This window comes from Cucurbita pepo, chromosome 11 (genome assembly GCF_057944985.1).
Source record: "Cucurbita pepo subsp. pepo isolate OVF chromosome 11, ASM5794498v1, whole genome shotgun sequence".
In the NCBI taxonomy this organism is placed as follows: Eukaryota; Viridiplantae; Streptophyta; class Magnoliopsida; order Cucurbitales; family Cucurbitaceae; genus Cucurbita; species Cucurbita pepo.
Genome location: NC_141808.1, coordinates 17,213,013 through 17,233,049, shown reverse-complemented (window position 1 = coordinate 17,233,049; position 20,037 = coordinate 17,213,013). Strand labels below are relative to the sequence as shown.

At 36.6% G+C, this 20,037-nt stretch overlaps 4 protein-coding genes across 8 annotated transcripts; 1 reads left to right on the top strand and 3 right to left on the bottom strand.

Annotated features, from left to right (window-relative positions):
• Positions 1 to 1,191: 1,191 nt before the first annotated feature.
• Positions 1,192 to 7,702, top strand: TAG1 (membrane bound O-acyl transferase (MBOAT) family protein). Of its 3 annotated transcripts, none has more exons than XM_087128081.1 (18): positions 1,192 to 1,374; positions 1,521 to 1,970; positions 2,326 to 2,406; positions 2,582 to 2,655; positions 2,761 to 2,836; positions 2,977 to 3,044; positions 3,555 to 3,678; positions 4,048 to 4,149; positions 4,326 to 4,427; positions 4,530 to 4,666; positions 4,752 to 4,833; positions 4,960 to 4,980; positions 5,073 to 5,135; positions 6,081 to 6,128; positions 6,693 to 6,755; positions 6,884 to 6,937; positions 7,185 to 7,314; positions 7,463 to 7,702. In XM_087128081.1, exons 2-17 carry the CDS (start codon positions 1,566 to 1,568, stop codon positions 7,284 to 7,286), a joined length of 1,602 nt encoding a protein of 533 aa, XP_086984207.1. In that variant the 5' UTR covers positions 1,192 to 1,374; positions 1,521 to 1,565; the 3' UTR covers positions 7,287 to 7,314; positions 7,463 to 7,702. The 3 variants fall into 3 exon arrangements, with proteins under 3 accessions (XP_086984207.1, XP_086984205.1, XP_086984206.1); XM_087128079.1 differs by having other exon boundaries at positions 7,444 to 7,702; XM_087128080.1 differs by having other exon boundaries at positions 1,495 to 1,970; positions 7,444 to 7,702.
• Positions 7,703 to 7,746: 44 nt separating this feature from the next.
• Positions 7,747 to 12,609, bottom strand: LOC111805866 (casein kinase 1-like protein 1). Of its 2 annotated transcripts, XM_087128083.1 has the most exons (15): positions 12,262 to 12,605; positions 12,130 to 12,170; positions 11,687 to 11,897; positions 11,371 to 11,440; positions 11,106 to 11,254; positions 10,911 to 11,006; positions 10,727 to 10,797; positions 10,565 to 10,626; positions 9,350 to 9,413; positions 9,176 to 9,260; positions 8,971 to 9,097; positions 8,789 to 8,871; positions 8,640 to 8,703; positions 8,379 to 8,527; positions 7,747 to 8,257 (listed from the first exon to the last, which is right to left on the bottom strand). In XM_087128083.1, exons 5-15 carry the CDS (start codon positions 11,196 to 11,198, stop codon positions 7,961 to 7,963), a joined length of 1,191 nt encoding a protein of 396 aa, XP_086984209.1. In that variant the 5' UTR covers positions 11,199 to 11,254; positions 11,371 to 11,440; positions 11,687 to 11,897; positions 12,130 to 12,170; positions 12,262 to 12,605; the 3' UTR covers positions 7,747 to 7,960. The 2 variants fall into 2 exon arrangements, with proteins under 2 accessions (XP_086984209.1, XP_086984208.1); XM_087128082.1 differs by lacking the exon at positions 11,687 to 11,897 and having other exon boundaries at positions 12,262 to 12,609.
• A 931-nt stretch (positions 12,610 to 13,540) lies between these two features.
• LOC111805692 (heat stress transcription factor A-7a) lies at positions 13,541 to 16,164 on the bottom strand. The gene is made up of 2 exons (XM_023690870.2): positions 15,554 to 16,164; positions 13,541 to 14,444 (listed from the first exon to the last, which is right to left on the bottom strand). The coding sequence occupies exons 1-2, from the start codon at positions 15,968 to 15,970 to the stop codon at positions 13,728 to 13,730; spliced, it is 1,134 nt and encodes a 377-aa protein (XP_023546638.2). The 5' UTR covers positions 15,971 to 16,164; the 3' UTR covers positions 13,541 to 13,727.
• Positions 16,165 to 16,638: 474 nt separating this feature from the next.
• LOC111806030 (nucleosome assembly protein 1;2) lies at positions 16,639 to 19,683 on the bottom strand. Of its 2 annotated transcripts, XM_087128263.1 has the most exons (13): positions 19,461 to 19,683; positions 19,321 to 19,364; positions 19,004 to 19,099; positions 18,753 to 18,845; positions 18,588 to 18,675; positions 18,446 to 18,507; positions 18,171 to 18,355; positions 17,883 to 18,060; positions 17,752 to 17,795; positions 17,442 to 17,571; positions 17,361 to 17,408; positions 17,219 to 17,236; positions 16,639 to 17,127 (listed from the first exon to the last, which is right to left on the bottom strand). In XM_087128263.1, exons 1-13 carry the CDS (start codon positions 19,504 to 19,506, stop codon positions 17,053 to 17,055), a joined length of 1,107 nt encoding a protein of 368 aa, XP_086984389.1. In that variant the 5' UTR covers positions 19,507 to 19,683; the 3' UTR covers positions 16,639 to 17,052. The 2 variants fall into 2 exon arrangements, with proteins under 2 accessions (XP_086984389.1, XP_023547125.2); XM_023691357.2 differs by having other exon boundaries at positions 17,361 to 17,571.
• Positions 19,684 to 20,037: the final 354 nt, after the last annotated feature.

The window sequence follows — 20,037 nt, the reverse complement described above, 5'->3', positions numbered from 1 at the left end:
ACGTCAAATATGATATATCTTTTTGTTTATTTTTAGATAATAAATAGACTTCATCAACTCGTTTTATTTTATTCAGTGCTTATCAGTTCTAATATAAAAAATATATATATATTTCCTTTTGTCATATCTATAGTCTAAAACGAAATAATTTATTTTTAATTCGTGTGGGAATAGAGTAGGTCAATCTTCCCTAAACATAATTATTTAAAATAATCACAATATTTTATTAGAGTCATTTATTATATATGAATAATTTTGTAACATATAATTTATGCGTATAGGTTCAAACATAAACACAGAATAATTTCTTTTATTATTAAATAATGGAGATAAATCAACTAAAATCTTAGCATTTATATTTTACCATAACTAAGTATGGGTTAAGATATCTTACTAATTTTAAAAACTCACAAATTCAAATCATCATTAATATTCTTAAACCATAATAATAATAAAACTGTGGAATTTATTATTATTATTATTATTTTTAGTATAAAAGTGTGAAAGTTACCCATATAGGATAAAGGTGTTATTTATTTGTAACTGTAATTGAATAGGTAGGCTGACATCAATTCAAATGGAAATTAGAGAGAGAGAAAAAAAAAAAAAATCCAACCATATTAGAACAAATCAAATCAAACTTAGGCAAATGTATAAATATATAAGCTTTGCAATAAATAACAAAGAGAAAGTTTAAGCTCATTAAATAAGTCACATCAATTTTATTAAGAGAAACAATAATTAATGTATTAATTTTATTATTTATTGTTATTTTTGAAAATAATAATAACAATTTGTCTAAACTTTATATATAATTTTTCTATCCATATTTTCTATACGAGCTCGAACCAATTTAAATTGAGTTAGTAAGAGATCTGCAACTATCTGAGAGAATATAATATAATTTATAAAAAATTATTTATTATAGGTCAGAAGGATAATGATTATAGGTTTGACGGAGAAAATTAAAAATGTAAATAATAATATTTTTTTTTATTAATGAGATTTTAGTATAGTTTGTGTTATTTAATTGATGAGAGTATATTATATGATAAATATGTGAGGGTCAATTATATTTTGTAATAAATAAAAGAATAAATAAAAGAATAAAAATAAACGGTTTGAAAATCACCCATCTTTACCAGAAATGAAAGAGAGTGAGACCACGTTGCGAATTTGTGAAGTCTGGCATCTGGAAGTTTTGGACATTTGTCTGTTCGATTTTAACCCGCCATTTGCCTCTTAATTGCTCTCTTTGGAATGTGAAATTCTCTCTATTCTTCTCCTTCCTCCTATTTTCGAACTTCCTCGGGGATTCCTCTTCCCACGCCCTTCACATCTTCACCGCCTCCTAACGTCGACTTCACCGACTATGTAAGCTCTCTCTCTCTCTCTCTCTCTCTCTCTCTCTCTCTCTCTCTCCAACTCTTTCTCTGTCGATTGTTTATGCGCGCTTGATTCGTTTTGTAATCTCTCTTCGTCTCTTTCATCCAGCTCTCTGTTGTGCCTTATCTTTTCAGAATTTCTCGCTTATTTCATCTATTCTTGCTCTGTTCGCTTCTTTGATGGCGATCGCCGACATGCTTGAGAGTACAACCCCCTCGGAAAGCTCTTTAAGCGACTTGGATGCCAGCCGTTTCCTCCGTAGGAGACCGGGTGCTACCACCGCTGGAGTGGAGTCCGAGACAAATTTGAGACCAAACGTTCGTGGAACGGATTCTTCGCCTCCAGATCATGCAGGTGCTAATGGTTTATCGGCTGCCAAGAGATGTGAGGAGGATATAGATCGAAATTACGCGGCTCAAAATCCGAATCTAACGGAAACGGCGAAGGATCCTGGTGACAAGGCCGAGAGTCGAGGCAACGCCAAGTTTGATGTTTCCTCTGTGATTTTTGCTTATCGGCCTTCTGCGCCGGCTCATAAGCGAGTAACGGAAAGTCCTCTAAGCTCTGATGCGATATTCCGACAGGTAGGTGCAAATTCTTGGTTTATTTTAGCTTCTATATAATTGAACTCACCATTACATCGCATGTATATCCGTTCTTCCTGTTAGTCTATCATAAGTAGGCTTAAGCAGTATTGCTGGAATTATTTAACAGCTATCCAAAGTTGATTATCCGTTTCCAAGTGAAATCGTGCTTAGGCCGACTGCTGGTCGAAGGATGGTGGAATAATTTGTTCAAGTTATCATGAATTGTTATGAGTACACCATACTCTCAGGAACTGTGGTCAACATGCCGTGTTATTTCTGGCCTAAGTTCTTATATCAGATCTGATGGTTGATGAATATATAATGCTGACCATTTTATTACCTTAAATGGCAGAGCCACGCAGGTCTGTTCAACCTCTGTATAGTTGTGCTTGTTGCGGTAAACAGCAGACTAATCATTGAGAATCTTATGAAGGTGTGCCTCCTCTTTACTCTGCTCTTGTAACCTTGACTCACAACAATGTAGAGGAAGTCAAATTCGCTCGTTGTCATTCCTTACATTTTCTTCCGTTGTTTTTCATTTAGTCAATTCTGGAAGAGTTACATCTCTTAGGTTTAATGTAATTTCTCTTTTCCGTTACTTTCTGCAGTATGGCTTGTTAATTCAAACTGGTTTTTGGTTTAGTTCAAGATCCTTGCGAGACTGGCCACTTCTAATGTGTTGGTAAATTCTCTATTGTTTCTTTTGCTACTAAACTAAGATACACAAGCTATTAGTGTATGTATTTCAAATTATTATCTGACTTTAGGCAATGCCTTGCTCTTGCAGCCTTTCTCTCCCTGTATTCCCCCTTTCAGCTTTTCTTGTTGAGAAGTTGGCTTTACAGAAATATATATCTGAGCCTGTACGTTTTCTTGGTTAACTCTATGGGAAATGCTCCTTTTCTTTTCTTTCCTTTACTTTTTTAGGATAATTGTTTCTTTGGATGGATTCTGACCTTATATTTGACAGTTAGATGCTTACTGGCTGAAATTGTAAATGCAGGTTATTGTTTTCCTACATATTATCATTACAACTGCTACAGTTCTGTATCCAGTACTTATGATTCTCAGGTCAGTTATGGTTTACTTGGCACATTTGGTAATTCACTAGGAGGATTATCCGCTGAATAAGAATGATGTTAAGATAATTTCTGATTATCCGCTGAATCAGAATAGTTTGTTTTAAAACAGGTTCAAATTGCTTGATGAGAAAATTGAGAAAGCCTATCATTTAGCTACACGTTCTAGCTTTGAACTATGCATGAAGATGAAAAAACCTGCTCCTGCTTTATATTAAAATTTCACTATCTTTTATATAATTAGGAAGGGCGCGTTAGCATTAAATTTCGTAGGAGCCTTCTATGTTGGACACTATTATTTCTTAATCTCTAGAATTGTATTTGTATTCATAGTATTCCATTCAAGTCTCCTCTGCTCTCTAGATATTCTGGAGTATGTAATCTACTGTTTATATATGGGAATGATACTAGATTCTATGATCTTAACTGAAAGTACATGATAGAAATTTGAAGGCTAAGTCGCGAAGTGTACAATTTGATTTTATGACTTCAAAATGGGCAGGTTTGACTCTGCTGTTTTATCTGGTGTAACTTTGATGGCCTTTGCATCAATTACCTGGTTGAAATTGGTTTCATATGCCCATACAAATCATGACATGAGAAAAATTTCCAGATCAGTTAATCAGGTAACAATCTGATTTCCCTTCACACATAGGTCCTTGAACGAAGTTTTTTTTTTTTTTTTGCAGGAAAACAATATCCAATGAGTTGTTTAGAGTTCTTAATAAATTATTAGTTTTAAATAACAGTGTTTGTTTGATTATTATTGTTGTGAATATTGTTATCTTTTCTCGTTCAGAAAGATATTCTTGAACATCATTGTCTGAGTTTACTGGATTTTCCAAGTTTGTTTGAAGTTTTACTTATAAATTTTATCCTGCTCATTCTTTGATAGGGTCAGAAATATATATTCAGTTTGAGGTTATAATTATTTCTGCATGATGCACGATGGTTTGTTATCTGTCTGTTCTAATGTCATCAAGCTTTTTCTTTAGGGAGATGTATTGCCTAGTTCCCTGGATTCAAACTACTACCCTCACAATGTTAGCTTCAAGAGTTTGGTCTACTTTATGCTTGCTCCAACATTATGTTATCAGGTATTTTGTCACTAAGGAAATGTATTGCAGATTTTGTTAGGTTCATGAATCAGCTGCCACTTAGCATGTGTAGACAATTGCTTATTCATCGTGTAGCTTGCTTATCAATATTTTTATTTACCCATTGTGGTATTGGATTTATACCTGTTGACTGACTTTTTGCATTGATCTTACAGCCAAGCTACCCACGAACAACACACATACGAAAGGGTTGGGTAGTTCGACAGTTTATTAAACTAATAATATTCACAGGGGTTATGGGTTTCATTATTGAACAGGTACGTTTTCCTACTCCTAATTCTTAATAATACCCCAGCTCTGTCTTATCTTAAGCTGCACAAAATGGATCTTTTATGTGTTTCTATTTATTGATCTTGCAGTACATAAATCCCATTGTCCGAAATTCTCAACACCCTTTAAAGGGTAACCTTTTGTATGCAACAGAGAGGATCCTAAAGCTTTCTGTGCCAAATTTGTATGTTTGGCTCTGCATGTTCTACTGTCTTTTCCACCTTTGGTACGTATTTTGAACAGGGTATTACATTTTGGCTGAAGTTACTTGTTTGAGCTTTGAAATTACAAAGTTTGGTTTCACCTGATAGGTTAAATATATTGGCTGAGCTTCTTTGTTTTGGAGATCGAGAGTTCTACAAGGACTGGTGGAATGCCAAAACAGTTGAAGAGGTTGTATATATATGTCCAGTCAAAAAATATTTCTTATGCTTTTTTCACCCCTTCCCTTTTCTAGGAAGATATTTTTAACTGTTTGTATTGATTGTGTCTATCTTTCTTATGCCACCCTGGCTGCAGTATTGGAGAATGTGGAACATGGTATGTTTCTCAGCCCATATTCATTCAAAGTGATTTTCTTTCTCAACTGTGATCTATCATAACTATGCTACTGATTTGTCTTCTGTAAATAGCCTGTCCACAAATGGATGGTTCGCCACGTCTATTTTCCATGCCTAAGGAATGGGATACCGAAGGTACTTGATGTATCACTGTCCTTTGTGCTATTTTTTATTATCACCACATCTATTGCAAGTGTATTTCTGATAATTATGTGGTGTCATCCTCATGTATTGTCATTCCTTAATACATATTTAGCAATTAGCATATTGAGCTTCAAATGTTGATTTCACCGTTTTCTGAAAAATGCATGGAAATTGATAAATACTTCGAGCTGCTTCCCCTATTATGATGATGAGTCTGAGTTGGTTACATGTGTTTACCAAATGAAAGGAGATGGTTATGCTAATTTTATTGCAATTTATTATTTTGATAGAGATGATAAATGGGAAACTGAAGAAAAATAAACAGACACCTTGATGGTCTTGTCACCATTTATTAAGGCTCAGTGAGCTCAGCATCCAAAAGATGCTTTCATTTCCTTCATTCAAAATATTCTGTTAGGTGGATGCTTCAGCGAAATTCATCTTCAATAAATCACCAATTCATCTACAGTTATTAATCTGGCCAAGGAATTTGGCATCTGTATGTCCAATGTGATAGTGTTGACACGATATTGAATGGACTATATCTTTTTATTATATTGATTGCGGACAATATTCTAGACTAGCATTGAGTCATTTTCCCAAAAGAAGATGGATTAGGAATGACACGTGCACATAAGCTTACAGATGTTCACCACGTTTTGGTTTGGTGAATTGGGTTGGGTATTCATTATAGGGACATCCGTTAATGGTGTCTACATGAGATTCTTCTCGTCTCAATTTTTAACATATTGTAGACTAATTGCAACCTGCCACAATCAACTTAATGTCATCTGCATTATCTGACTTGGCCATTTGTCAATTTCTTATTACTGGACAATGAGAATTTCATGCGTGAACTAGTATTAAATAATTAAGTGTTTTATGGGAAGGTATTGTATTGAACACTGTTTTTTTTTTCCTTACAAAAACATGCAGGGAGTTGCTGTCGTAATAGCATTTCTAATTTCTGCGGTGTTCCATGAGGTATGATAATTCATTTCATTTTCTCCGTGTTTTATTTCTTGTTTTCTTAAAAGCTTTATTATGCTTTATTAAATTTTTGGCTTATGAGAATGATGGAAATTTTGTTTGTACTTGTACCATGATGGAATGATTTGGAATGGTCAATTCCTTTGGAATAAGCTTGAGGGAAAAAACTAAATTTCTGTCATTATTGAACTTATGGCCTCAATCTTGCTGCAAGCTATTAGGTGATGACTTTTCAAGTCATCACTTTGTTGATGAGTTTTTTATACGCTAAGTTCAGGAAAGAATATGAAGGCGATAAACTTCGAAATGCTGCACTAAATGTTATGATCTATGGTCAGCCATTTAGTTTCCCATCATAACTTTGCTGCTCGATAATTCTTTTTGGTTTTCAACTCTTATATTCTTGTCTTTTTTATTTATCATTCTCTTTTGGCACAAAGAAAGGTGTCGTGTTTCCCAAAAGTTTCACGATTATGGACTACCTCGATGTAGATTGCTAGATGTTTAGTGTGTATTATGTGTTCTACTTAATTTTTTATTTATTAATATTTTTTGCAGCTGTGCATTGCTGTTCCTTGCCACATGTTCAAGCTTTGGGCGTTCATTGGAATTATGTTTCAGGTCAATCTTTTCATTTCATCGTGTTATGAAATTTCACCTGATAGCCCCTAGTGCTGCTGGACGTGAATTCGTTGGTCCCCTGTTTTCTTCTATTGCCCCTTGCTTAACTATTTTCTTGCTTGATGTAGGTTCCGCTGGTTTGGATAACGAAGTACCTACAAGATGTGTTCCAAAACTCTATGGTACGCCACTCTCTCCCTAGAAATACCAAATTGCAACTAGGCATACACGTCGGTGATGGTAGTTTTACATGTTAGGATCTGGGAGGAAAATGATAAACACTAAGAGATACGTTATCCGAGTTTGGGTGTCTCATGTAGAGTGGCATTGATAAGAAAATTATTCTATTGAAAGCTATAAATATACACAATTAGAAGTTGTTGTAGTTGTGGTATTAATTTGTGTTCCTCTGTCTGATTTGAATGACAGGTTGGGAACATGATCTTCTGGTCCATATTTAGCATTCTTGGTCAACCGATGAGCGTCCTACTGTACTATCATGATTTGATGAACCGCAAAGGGATCGACTAAGAGCCTACTCGACTTTACCTTTCTGCGGGTAACATAGCGATCCCACCCTCTTTCATTAGCCAAATATCATCCCCAAACATAAGTTTTTGTACTTTTTTCCACACCTTCCAAGATCCAATTCAACGTTTTCACTCAACTTATGTGTAAATTGATTTAGAAATTCCACATGGGTTCAGACTTACTCTCTACCGGGGCTTCTTTTACAAAAGATAAGGGCCAGCATGCACACCACTCAACAAGTTAAAAATGACCAAGACGCCAATTTCTAGAGAGGTTCCTTCCTTAAACAATTGTCTCAATTTTTTAATTTTTTTTTTTTTTTTGGGGGTTATCATCACACAGGTTATAGATGATTTTAAGCGTTTGAACACTCCAATGTTCTTATTAAACTATCAATAAAGAGATTTTTAAACAAACTATTACCTTAAATTTAGAAGAGACATAACAGAAGCGAAATAAATACAAGAGGAAAAGAAATTTTAAACAAACTATTATCTTTCGAACGTGAATTTACATGACAAATCCCAAATAAACACTTGTGGGTTTGTTGTCTAAATTGAAAAGGCTGAGGAATCATAAGTGGAGAATATGTTCCCAAACCACCAGAAAACATCCTCCAAGATTCAACAGCTTCAAACGTTCCACACCAGAAAGTTGTTGTACATGCAAGTGCTTTAATAATGTACCCTCTCCTCATTCTCCAACTGCAGTCCTTCGATTTCCTTCAATGCAGAGTCATAGTTCTTTACATATCCTGTGTGTCTTCCGGACACGCTTCTCTTCGGATCCTCTGGTCCAACTGGTGGTCTTCTCTGTGCACTCATGCTCTTGTGCAATGCCCCGGGACTAGCATCCGTCGTTCGGGAGCGGTGTGGATCTGATTCGCTTACAATGTAAGGATCCCGGCTGCTCGACACAACAGCACGTCTTGATGACCCACTTGATCGCCCCACAATATTAGCGCCTGAAAACTGCATCACAAGAGAACTCGGATCTTTCAAATTAGGAACTAAAAGACTGGCGCTTGAACTACTATATTGATGTACATATTACATATAAATTATTAACACCAAAATTAATTGTTAACCGTACCACGGCATCCTTAGGAGCTGGAACTGCAATATCATTGGCAATTGGACTCTTCTGTTTGGCAAAAGTTCCAGAATTCATAGCCAGCCCGGATGCCCTCCGCCTAGATGAATCCATCAAAGACATCCCAGCTAGTTGAGCCTCCTCTCCACCTAAGTCAAAGGAGGGAATAAGAACAATCAATAGTCGATCGCAGCGGGATTACGACCGCCAACAAAAGCTGAGGGTCATAAGGAAAAAAATTAACCAAAACTAAAAGAGCACCTGTCTGTCTATCTGCATTCGCTATGCCAGGAGGGATTCCAGAACTGGTTCCGGCAACGGCACCCTATAGAAATAGAAGCACATTCAGTACTACTGGTTGAAAGAAAATGCAACAGTAGCACAACAAAAGCAAGCCACATATAACTAACTGGGGCACGGGTTGGAGGCGTAACCAGCTGCGACTGCTGGTACTTCAAAATCGTCCAGTCAAACACGTAATCAAACTGGAAACCTGTAGCAAAAAAACCAAGAGCAGGCTAAGGAATTTAACGATGTGCAATTAGCAACAAGGAAAAAAAAAAAAAAAAAAGAACAATAAACTAACTCAAACCTTCACGAATAAAGAGATCACGAAATATTCTTTTCAGATAAGCATAATCCGGCTTATCATCAAAACGTAGTGATCGGCAGTAATGGAAATATGACGCAAATTCTGATGGATATCCACGGCATAATGCCTAGAAGATTATTAAATTCTTTTAGGCACAATTGTAGTGTTAAAGATGTTCCATAATTTACATTTACAAACAACTTGCCTCAATAGAGGTAGAAACTTTTTTCTCACTAATTTTCTCATACTTCTGCTTCTTGGTTCCTGCTTTCAGTCCCTGCCAAGGAAGACTACCAGAACAAAGGATGCCGGTTACTAAATCATCTGAAAGGAGATGGCTGTAATCGATAACAATAATAAAGTGGTAAAAACTAATCACCTTCCTCTTAAGAAGTACATAAGGACATAACCAAGAGACTCCAAGTCATCCCTTCGACTTTGCTCTGCAACTCATATTGTCAGTAAAGAAGACTGGAATATTAAAAGGTGATAGCTAGCATTAATTAAATGAAATATGTCAAGAGAACACGATAGAATAATCCTAGGCTTGGACATAGAGGTTAAGAAGAGTCTTATTTCAAACAACCGATCATCTAGATAGCCTGGACATTATTTACAGGACAAACTGGAAGTGGGAGGGGGAGTTGTGGTATGTGGGTGGTGTCCACCATACGTCAGACTTGGACATTCGGAGCATGTTGGTGGAAGGTTCACCCATGAGTACAGGAAGCACAAAACACTATGAAGATCAGGGTAGAAAACGCAGAGGATTATTCAAAACCCTTAATGCTACAAATTAGGTTATAGTCAATTTGTTTCCCGTTCTCGTGCCATGTATCTATTGTTGTTCCTAGGGTTTAGGATCATGTGTTCATGGACTTAAAAGAGAACAAAAGTATTATGGATCAGTATCATCAAAGCAAAAGTAGTTCGGGGCTTTTTTCTTTCTTTCTTTTTTTTTTTTTTTTTTTTTATGAAGAAGAATCTGTGCCATCTCTGAAGGCAAACAAGTTAATTTGAGTGGATAGACTAGAAATTGTAACAAATTATATGACTTCCTGATGTACTTCCTTGCAACATTCCCAACGAATTTTCATTCTTCAGGTGCTTTCTTGTAGTATTCGTAATAGGAGTTTCGTCACATTTTTGTTGTAATTTCTCAAACATCAATTAAAGACTCTTTCTTGTTTCCCCCAAAAAAAAAGTGCATATCAAAATCTCCACCTCATGCGATCACTGTATTTGGAAGCTCTGAAATGTGTAGTAAACACAAATAGAACATAAAAATATGTCGACAAGTTGGTGCTTCCCATTACAAATATATATTTCATCAAATGTGTCCATGCTGTGTTTGTGTCCTAATTCTTAAGATGATACATTACACAATCTCTGTTTCATGGAGTGTCCACTCATCTAAGGGTCACAACTCCACAACCCAGTCGATCTCACATACATTTATTGATATGTGCTAATAAGAATCTAACATGAAACTTGACTATCAGATGTTGCAAGAATCTCAAGGGAGGGCCTCAAATTATGAAACAACAGCAAGATCAGAGAATAAATATTATTAATTTAAGGGTAATAGAAGTACCTATCCCAAGGTGGGTGTTCATGCTAGCATATCTTGCAGTTCCAGTCAAATTCTTGTTTTCTCTACAACCACCAGGAACAATTACGAAAAGTCTTGCAATAAAAGCAAAAGAAAAGAAATCGTGAAGAGAACGTAAGGGCAACATCTACAAACTCTTAATACCTGTAAGGAATGTGTTGGTGTGTAGAACTATCTCTGTACTTCTTAGCAAGACCAAAGTCAATGATGTAAACCTGCATGTTATAATCTACATTATGCACTATGTCTTGTACTTCTTAGCAAAACTAACATTGATCAAGATTTGAAAAGGTTGATTATTATATTCGAGTAAATGTAAAACAAGTACCTGATTTGCACGCCTTCCTAGCCCCATCAGAAAATTGTCCGGCTTAATATCCCGATGTAGAAAGGATTTAGAATGGACAAATTCAACACGGTTGATCTGAGCAAACAACCAAATCATGTTTATTATTTAAATTGTAATGGAAGACGGACCTGGAGAAAATTAACATCAGATGTCAATTTACTTAATTAAATCTACCATTTGATCTGCAAGCATAAGGACTGTCTTCAAAGAAAGCTTTCTGCTACAGAAGTTAAATAGATCTTCAAGACTAGGACCGAGCAAGTCCATTACAAGTACATTGTAGTCTCCCTCAACTCCAAACCATCTTACATTAGGTATCCCAGCTGTGTTCAACAGATTTCGAAAAGAAAAAGTAAAATTCGTTAAGATTACACAAAAAAGTAAAAATTAGTAATAATAAAAACAATATGAAATGAAGAGTAGAAGAATATTTCAGTACTTCCTCCCTGAAGAATTCTGTATAACTTAGACTCGTAAAGCAACTGAGGATGCTTCGTCTTGACATTTTCCTGAACATAAGAAACGTGAAGCAAACTGTGTTTTAACTAAGAACGTGAACAGGCTCAGAGAAAAAAAACGAAGACGACGGCATTCAGCTCAAAGAATCATTTACAACACAGTACACAAATTATTATGCATGCAATGCATAAGAGATAAGTGTGCATGTTACTCAACTAAACACGAATTCTTTTGCTCTATTTGCTTTATTATAGCCAAGTACACATATAGCACTGCTTTTCTAAGAAGAAAGCAACCTCGGTTCAAATATTAACATTCTTCGCATTCACTATCCCTCGGAGTAGTGTAACCAGAGAGGATCGACGTTCCACTCAACTTAACCAGATATCTTCTGCTACTTGCTTTGTTTTAGCCAAGTGCCACGCAAACGTTGCTGTTCTAAGAAGACAGCAACATCAGTTTAAACATTAACGTTCTTCTCGTTCAAAACATCTCCAATTGGCGTATCTGATACAAAATCAAAGTCCGGAGCACCATCGGTATAGTTCAAATCCTAGCTCGGTAATAAGCGAACAGTTTATGGTAAATACAGGCACATATAGACTTCAGAACTACAAACGTCGACTCCAGAGTGGAAAAGGAAGGAAAGCAAGCTCATCTAAGCGTAGGAAGAGAGAGAGAGAGAGAGAGACTATGCCAGGTTACAATCGCAGTGTTGAATTAAGATAGGAACACTTACAAGTTTAATTGCAACCTCTTCATTCGTCTGTATATTAGTACCTGCAGATGGAATTGAACCATTAACTCTACTTGTAATACAGCACCATAATCACAACCTCGCAGGCCAAAGAACTAAACGTGAAACACAAACCAAGATAGATCTCCCCGAACGAGCCGCTACCGATCTTCCGGCCAAGGCGAAACTTATTCCCAACGCGAGGCTCCATCCGCCAACCAAAAGGAAGAAATAGAACTCTAGATTATTACGGAGGATTGCGAAAACTTCAACATCGAGTGAGAGAACGCACAGAAGTGGAGAGAGAATCGACCGAGTCGACTGTGAAGAATTCAAAATTCTCCGCCATCTCCACGCGGAGAAACGAAATCGGAGGTTCCGATAAAGATATGCAAGCAAGAAGAATGCAATTAGAGATCTAGGGCAGCAATTTTGTGTGTAATTCCTTTGGTCACTCCACAGGCTAGGGTTGGGTTAAAAGCTATGTTTTACTTAGAACCCAAAATTAAATTCCAAAAATATAATGAAACTCACCATTATTTCACACTTTATATATATATATATATTAAAGAAAATAAAAATAACAAAAAAGGAAAAAAAGTCTTAATATATTGATTATCTGTTGAATTTTTTTTTTTTTTTTTTTCTAATTCTCGGTTTGATTTTTAGTCCAAAAGTTGGTCAATTTGTGCATTTCATTATTATCGATCAATAAATCAGACATCTAAAGCTCTCGTCGAGTATATAAATATAATTAGTAGATAAGACAATTATAATTGACGTGAGATTCGAGACGAACTAGAGCGACTAACCTATCAATAAAATCTTGCATCAGAGAAGTACCGAGACCTGTACACTCAAAAAGCTGGCTCATCCACCCCAATGAGCGGATCCATTATTTATGCGGCAGTGCAATTCAGCTGAAAAAGGTAAGCTCCTTTTATTTATTAGTAAGGGTATAGATTGGGAAAAACTTCAAGACTAGGGTTCCAAAAAGTTGACCTTAGAAACGATATCCGTTTTTGAAAAGATCATCCCTACTCGAGACCGTTTTTTATTAGCCCAGTCATGAATCACCTTGGTTGGAACCAGGGTTATGATGAGCTATGGAACCAGTGTTAAAGATGAGCTAATCAGTTCGACTAGTAGCTAAGGGTGTCCACATACGTAGGCCACATAGTGGCCTGTAGTTTAGTACCTGATTGATCGTCCGTCTGCTCTCAATTCTTTAATTATATTTTTTTTTTTTTCAAAATATTTTTTAAAACCTAAATAGAATGTGAATAGAAGAAAAAATAAATAAAAAGATTTTATTGTTATTTGATTTTATTTTATTGCTAAATAATTATTTCCAAATTCAACCCTAACTTCAATTTGAATATTAATTCAACTACTTATAACCACACTTCTCAAGTATATTACAAATATGCCACTCCAATTTGAAAAATACCATATATTTTCAAAAATTGCAATATTATCCCGACATTTCACAAACGTTTCAAAAATTCATAATTTTGAAAAGTTTGCGAAAGGGTTGGGGCAATATTGCAAATTTTGAAGAGTATAGGACTTACTAGCAAATTTTATATACAATGGGGAACTCATGGAATGGATCCAACAAATCCATGGAAAGCTTGTTGCTGTACATAACCTGAGGGGCAATCCTGAGGAGGAGGAGGAGGAGGAGGAGGAGGAGGAGGAGGCTTCTGGATGAGATCCTCCAATTCCAGGAAGAATTTGGAGTCACTGTCTTCATCAACCATTGTGGAGGCTCGGACCGGAGGCTCGAGCACGACCGGACCGGGTTCGATAGCTTGTGGAAACATTTCAGTACTGACCAGTTCAGAGTGGGTGAGATTTTGATGGCCTTGCATTGCAAGTAACCTTCTGTTGTTTCCAAACTCATCCCCATTGTTCATCAGCTTCTTCCTCTGCACCAACTGTCGACAAAACCCGGGGTTTCTCGACATTTTAGAGACGAAAGACAGCATCTGTTGGTGCTTGGACTCGACGCATCGGACTCGGTCTTCAACCATGGTGATCTGGTTCTGTGAGTCCTGCTGCTGCTCTCTCAGTTTCAACATCTCTACTCTCAAAATGTTGTTGTCGGACTTCAAAGCTTGTAGTTCTGCTTCCACAAGTGAGTGCTTTGACAAATCTTGTAAGCCCATGGGCATGCCCAAATGCTGCTGCTGCTGCTGCTTCTTGTAACTGTTATACCTGCTTCTTCTTTTTATGTTCTTCAGTAAATGCTTCTTCCCTCCTTGAAACCCTTCATTTGCAAACTCCCATTTATCACTATCAATCTTCCTAAAACCCTGCAACCATACCCAAATTAAGCTTATAAATACTACTTCCACCTACCTGCTCGTAAATCCATGAATTTCCTTCATGGGTTACACACGTATCAAGCTTATAAATACTACTTCCACCTATCTGCTCGTAAATCCATGAATATCCAGGTATTAAGCTTATAAATACTACTTCCACTTACCTACTCGAAAATCCATGAATTTCTTTCCTGGGTTATCCACGAATTAAGCTCGAAATCCATAAATTTCTTTCATGGGTTATCCACGTATTAAGCTTATAAATACTACTTCCACCTACCTGCTCGAAAATACATGAATTTCTTTCATAGGTTACACACGTATCAAGCTTATAAATACTACTTCCAGCTTCCCGCTCCTAAATCCATGAATTTCCTTCATGAGTTACACACGTATCAAGCTTATAAATACTACTTCCACCTACCTGCTCGTAAATCCATGAATTTCTTTCCTAGGTTATCCAGGTATTAAGCTTATAAATACTACTTCCACTTACCTACTCGAAAATCCATGAATTTCTTTTCTGGGTTATCCACGAATTAAGCTCGAAATCCATGAATTTCTTTCGTGGGTTATCCACGTATTAAGCTTATAAATACTACTTCTACCTACCTGCTCGAAAATACATGAATTTCTTTCATGGATTATCCATATATTAAGCTTATAAATACTACTTCCACCCGATCAGAAATCCATGAATTTCTTTCGTGGGTTATCCACGTGTTAAGCTTATAAAATACTACTTCCAACTACTTGTCCGGGAACCCATGAATTTATTTCATGGGTTACCCACATTCTTAAAGTATTTTCAAAATTCAAGTCAAATTTCGAAAACTTAAAATGAGCTACCTCGTACATATGATAGGAACGTAACAAAATGGTTATCAAATGAGACCTAAACGAACAGAGCAAATTAAAAACTTAGAATTGAAATCCAGTCTTCACTTTTGTCACTATAAGCATACCAAGTAGTTGTTTGGAATTGGTTCAGAGAGAAAGTAATTTATAAAATAATATTTCTGAAAATAAAATAAAAAATAAAAATATATATTTTAGGATTGAGATGTCAAAAATAAATTAAATTGGTTTATACTGACATAAGTGTTGAGCTGGCGGATGAAGCTGGAGAAATTGGAGTGCTTGAAGTATTTGGGGAGAAGAGTGATGGAGAGTTTATGAGAATCCCAAACAATGAAGCTATTACCACCTTCGCTCCAAGAAACAACCGGGTCGGTTTCCGGATCCTCCACCATCTCATACGTCTTCTTCAGGAACGGCGCCGGCCCCACCTCATGCAACCCTTCCATTGGTTTCGCCGTCGCCGATGACGCCCAACCCCCATCGCCTCCGCCGCCGCAATCAGATTCGCCTCCACCGCCCCCCATCGTCTCCGTGCTTACTTCCATCTCCTCTTCCTTAACACTCCTTTGATCCATGATGTCACCGCTTGCAGTTGCAGCGCCGTCGGGGCAGCCACCACCGCCACCGCCAGAGAGGGTTGTTTGGTTAATCATATTCACTCGAGCCTAATAAACCGCAGACAAATTGTTTCCGATAAGGTTGATAGATCTCAGTGGAAACATCCAATTGCTACTGAAAATGGAAAGAGTGTACAAAAAATTCCTTAACTAAGGATGGAATATTTTGGATTGATTTAATGTCTATTCAGTTCAATGAATCCATTTCCCCCCCTCCCTATACAAAAACGAAAAATAAAACTATTTATGGATAAAATTAAAAATATAGTATAAATAATTATTTGGGTTAACTTTTTAATTTTTTTTTTTTTTTTTTTTTTTTTTTTTTTTATCAAACTTAAAAAATCTGAAAATTATTTATTAAATACAAAATTTAAAAACTAAAATCAGGGAGTGAGCTTCTCGTTTAACTTTAATCATATAAAGAAAACAACTTTTGTCGCATTTGAGTTTAGAAACAGTTAAACGGAGAATACAACTAATCGGCTGATGCGGTGATTCATCTGCATGACTGCCACGTGGCATTTAGACCACTCTCCAAGTAACGGCCCCATTCGTCGTTTCAGTAGGAAAATGGAATTTACACAGAAGGCCATCAGGTTTACGTTAATTACCAAAATGCCAAAATACTTTATTTAATTATTTAAAAGAAATACCACAATTTGGCATAGAATTGAGAAGACATTTTAATATTCCTTAAAAAATTATGATAAAAGAACTGAGTATATAATAATAAATAAAAGCAACATGTTTAATAGTAAAACAGGTTCGAAAAATAATAACTTCACATAAAAACTAATCCCAACATTCACGACGGACAACGCAGCAGACCAAAAACCCAACCATCCTCTTCACAAGCCACCGACGAATTGAAGGCAAAATTTAAAAAAAAAAAAAAAAAGAAAAAAATCATAAAGGAAAGGGAATGGACTCTCCTAAATTCCCCTTCTACGTAAACACAATACATGCTGCAAGAAAAATTTGAAGTAAAAATCATAGACAATAGAGAGCAATAGATTCCGCAGACCCTCACACTCTTTTTCCAACCAAAAATTACTTGGAACAGCGGACTCCCCAAAACACAAGACAGTCTCACCGACCAATCAAATTCCATTCCTCTACTGCTGCTTGCATTCCGGAGGCCTCTCCCCCTGCTGACCATCACCCCCAGCTGCTGCTCCTCTTCCACCCTTCTGTACAGACCAAACAGATTTACGACAACAATATGTTACATAAACGCACATTCAAACATGTTCATGGAATGGAATATGGAATGGAAGGTACCTTGTTCCCAGCTGACAACTGCTATCACCGCAATACAAGCCAAATCCAATCAAAGATGAAAAAGATTGTCAATTCCAACTTCTAAATGGAGAAGAATATGCATAGAAACAGGCCAATCCGAATTATAAAAGAATTGGCATACCTTTTTCCTGGACTTCCCTTGATCTTCATCCTCGTCTTCGTCATCATCTTCGTCATCGTCATCTTCCTCATCATCTTCATCCTCCTCATCATCATCATTGTCGTCGTCGTCATCATCATCATTGTCGTCGTCCTCAAAATCCTCATCTTGAATAGCCTCCCCTGTAAACCATGAGACAGCATGGGGGATGATCTTGTCTCGAATGGTTGACCTACAGACAGAATTAAACAAAAATAAAGATTTCAAAATCTGCACAACTCTTCAGATCCATTCAAACAATAACACAGTCTCGTGTTTGAGACAATTTTATTTCACAAAAGTTCAACATATATATAGCACATTACCCATTAACATACGAAGTGGCAAAAGATTAAGCATGTCTATAACTCACCCAATATCATAATCTTGCTCCATCTGATTTTGAAGCTCCTCAGCCTGATGAAACAGAGTAGAAATAAGAGAACAGAAAAATCAAGGCATATACTAGTGATATTTTTCACTCTGAAGGGGTAATAAACCTACGGTATCCTCATCAATATCTTCATCATCATCGGGCACTTGTGGTGGACTAAAAAAGTTGAAGAAACTTTCACAGTTTTCAGTCTTAGTGATTGGCTTGGCATTCTTTGATCCCTTCTTCGGCTTCTTCTTTAGTAGTTTCTGAGTCAGGCATTTTCCGGGATACCATTCAATCTCGGTTCTGCCAACAAGATATTATCATTTTCACTAAGTACTTCTGCGTATGCCATCTCATAATATATAGCAAAAATAAAAAGAATATCAAACACAGATGAAGCTGAATGAAATTACCCAATTGCTTTCTCAAGAATTGGCTCATCTTCGTCAATCATGTGATATGTCTTCGACAAGACAGAATTTTTAAAGAAGGGATTAGTGTCAAAAAAGAAGTCAATCTTGAACCCTTTGGGATTGTCTATTCTACACCACTTGATATCTTTCAAGTATTTGAGAGCTCCTTCGTCACGTTCAGTGATCTAAAATAAAACATGTGAGAGATTAAGATACACAGTGATGTAACGAGTTAGTCAAACAATTCTCCAAACACGTGAAAACAAAACACAAACCTCTTCAGCTAATACTTCATTATTCTTCATTGCAGAAAGCCAAAAATCGGGTACTCCTTTTTCTGAAGAGGCAAACAATACTTAATACAAGCAATTTAAATCGTATATTAAACGAATGTCCCAAGTGACAATATAGAATTACCTGCTGCTTCTTTATCCTCTTCTTGTCCAGCGGCAGATTCTTTGGCAACTCCTTCAGCTTCAACAACACCATTAACAATATCGAATCGCTGCAAAGACATAGGAATGAATCAACGACCAAACAAGACGTGCAATATTGTGACGGCTAGTATGAAAATATCCACACCTGAGAGTACAGTGGCTGATACAATTTCTGGTATTTGGCCTCGAGCGCCAACCTTTCTTCAAAAAATTTTGCCTCTAATTCGTCATGTTGGCTCTGTTGAACGAGATGGTTTAATAAATACTTCCAAAATAAATATAAAAAAAACTCGTGGAATTCTCCAAGTCGATAACACGCAATCACAAAAACAGCAGAAGAATGAAACCAAAAAGACCTAATAGTGAATATCAAACGAAATGAGAAAATACACTTGCCTGTATCTCTCTTAGCGCCTCAACGCGCTTGCGAACAACAGGTGATAAGTTCTCGAGGACATCAGAGTGCTGCCCAGCGAGGCTCTGTATCTTACTCTGCACGGCACAGAAACCCCAATTAAAATCAACCACCACTAAAACCAACCCCCAGAAAATTCCATCCAACTATTGTTATAATCTAAACAAGTATGCAAACAGGGCCATTCAAATGCGCAAACCAAAACAATTAGAGAGTGTGGAAGAGTATATTCCTGATACTAGTGGCATCCCACTACAATCAGACGATAAAAAAAGAATAAGAGAATCAATTGAAGTACCTTGAGAGCGTTGACGAGGCCTGCTCGATCCTCCTCATTGAGAGCTTCAAAATCAAAAACCAAAAACCCCTCGAAATCAATTCGTGAAAAAGAACGAGCAATGGAACATCGACAAAGAAAAAGAGGAAGAATTTGAATACCAGAACCGAGATCCGAGACGTTGAAGTTGTCCTTGTTGTTGCTCATTGAGAATCTCAGGAAACAGCTGCGGAGCGAAGGGGGAAAAAAGGGAGGAAGCGAAGGTGGAAACCTAAAACCCTAGATTGAATACGAGCGAGGAAAAAGGATTGAAAAGGGCCACCTAAACGTGGCCGACCTTTAATATCCCGTCGCACACTTGTTCGATACCTAACGCTCATTCCCATTTATTTCAATTTATAAGGAAACGCCCCCAGCGGCGCCGAATTTAGGGGAAACAATAATTTAATTAATTTTAAATTAAATCGTTGGAATTGGGCTTCGTTACGAATTGGGCTGGGCTCCCTCGGCGTTCGGCCCATGTATTTTAATTATGATTTAGACATTTTATTATTGCGACAAAATTAAATATTTAAAATAATAAGTCGGATTAATTTCAATAATATTCAAAATAGGAATATATAAATAAATAATTATTTCCAAGATTTTATTGGCCCAAATCCAAAGCAGCCCGGCCCAATTATGATATGAAGCCCAATAAAAGTTCGAGGCCCATTTGTTGTTCCGGGCAGGCACAGA

Bases quoted from the DNA above. Each gene is read 5' to 3' on its own strand.
- TAG1 (XM_087128081.1), top strand. From the start codon at position 1,566: ATGGCGATCGCCGACATGCTTGAGAGTACAACCCCCTCGGAAAGCTCT. The intron at 2,837-2,976 runs GTACGTTTTCTT...TTGTAAATGCAG, and splicing joins AGAAATATATATCTGAGCCT to GTTATTGTTTTCCTACATAT. The intron at 4,834-4,959 runs GTTGTATATATA...CCCTGGCTGCAG, and splicing joins ATGCCAAAACAGTTGAAGAG to TATTGGAGAATGTGGAACAT.
- LOC111805866 (XM_087128082.1), bottom strand. From the start codon at position 12,337: ATGGAGCCTCGCGTTGGGAATAAGTTTCGCCTTGGCCGGAAGATCGGT. The intron at 10,627-10,726 runs GTATTAAGAGTT...TGGTGGTTGTAG, and splicing joins CACCAACACATTCCTTACAG to AGAAAACAAGAATTTGACTG. The intron at 9,098-9,175 runs GCAAGTTGTTTG...ATAATCTTCTAG, and splicing joins AAGTTTCTACCTCTATTGAG to GCATTATGCCGTGGATATCC.
- LOC111805692 (XM_023690870.2), bottom strand. From the start codon at position 15,970: ATGATTAACCAAACAACCCTCTCTGGCGGTGGCGGTGGTGGCTGCCCC. The intron at 14,445-15,553 runs GTCAGTATAAAC...GTATGGTTGCAG, and splicing joins TCCGCCAGCTCAACACTTAT to GGTTTTAGGAAGATTGATAG.
- LOC111806030 (XM_023691357.2), bottom strand. From the start codon at position 19,506: ATGAGCAACAACAAGGACAACTTCAACGTCTCGGATCTCGGTTCTG. The intron at 19,100-19,320 runs GTACTTCAATTG...TGTGCCGTGCAG, and splicing joins GCCTCGTCAACGCTCTCAAG to AGTAAGATACAGAGCCTCGC. The intron at 17,796-17,882 runs GTAGGTTTATTA...CTGTTTCATCAG, and splicing joins AAGATATTGATGAGGATACC to GCTGAGGAGCTTCAAAATCA.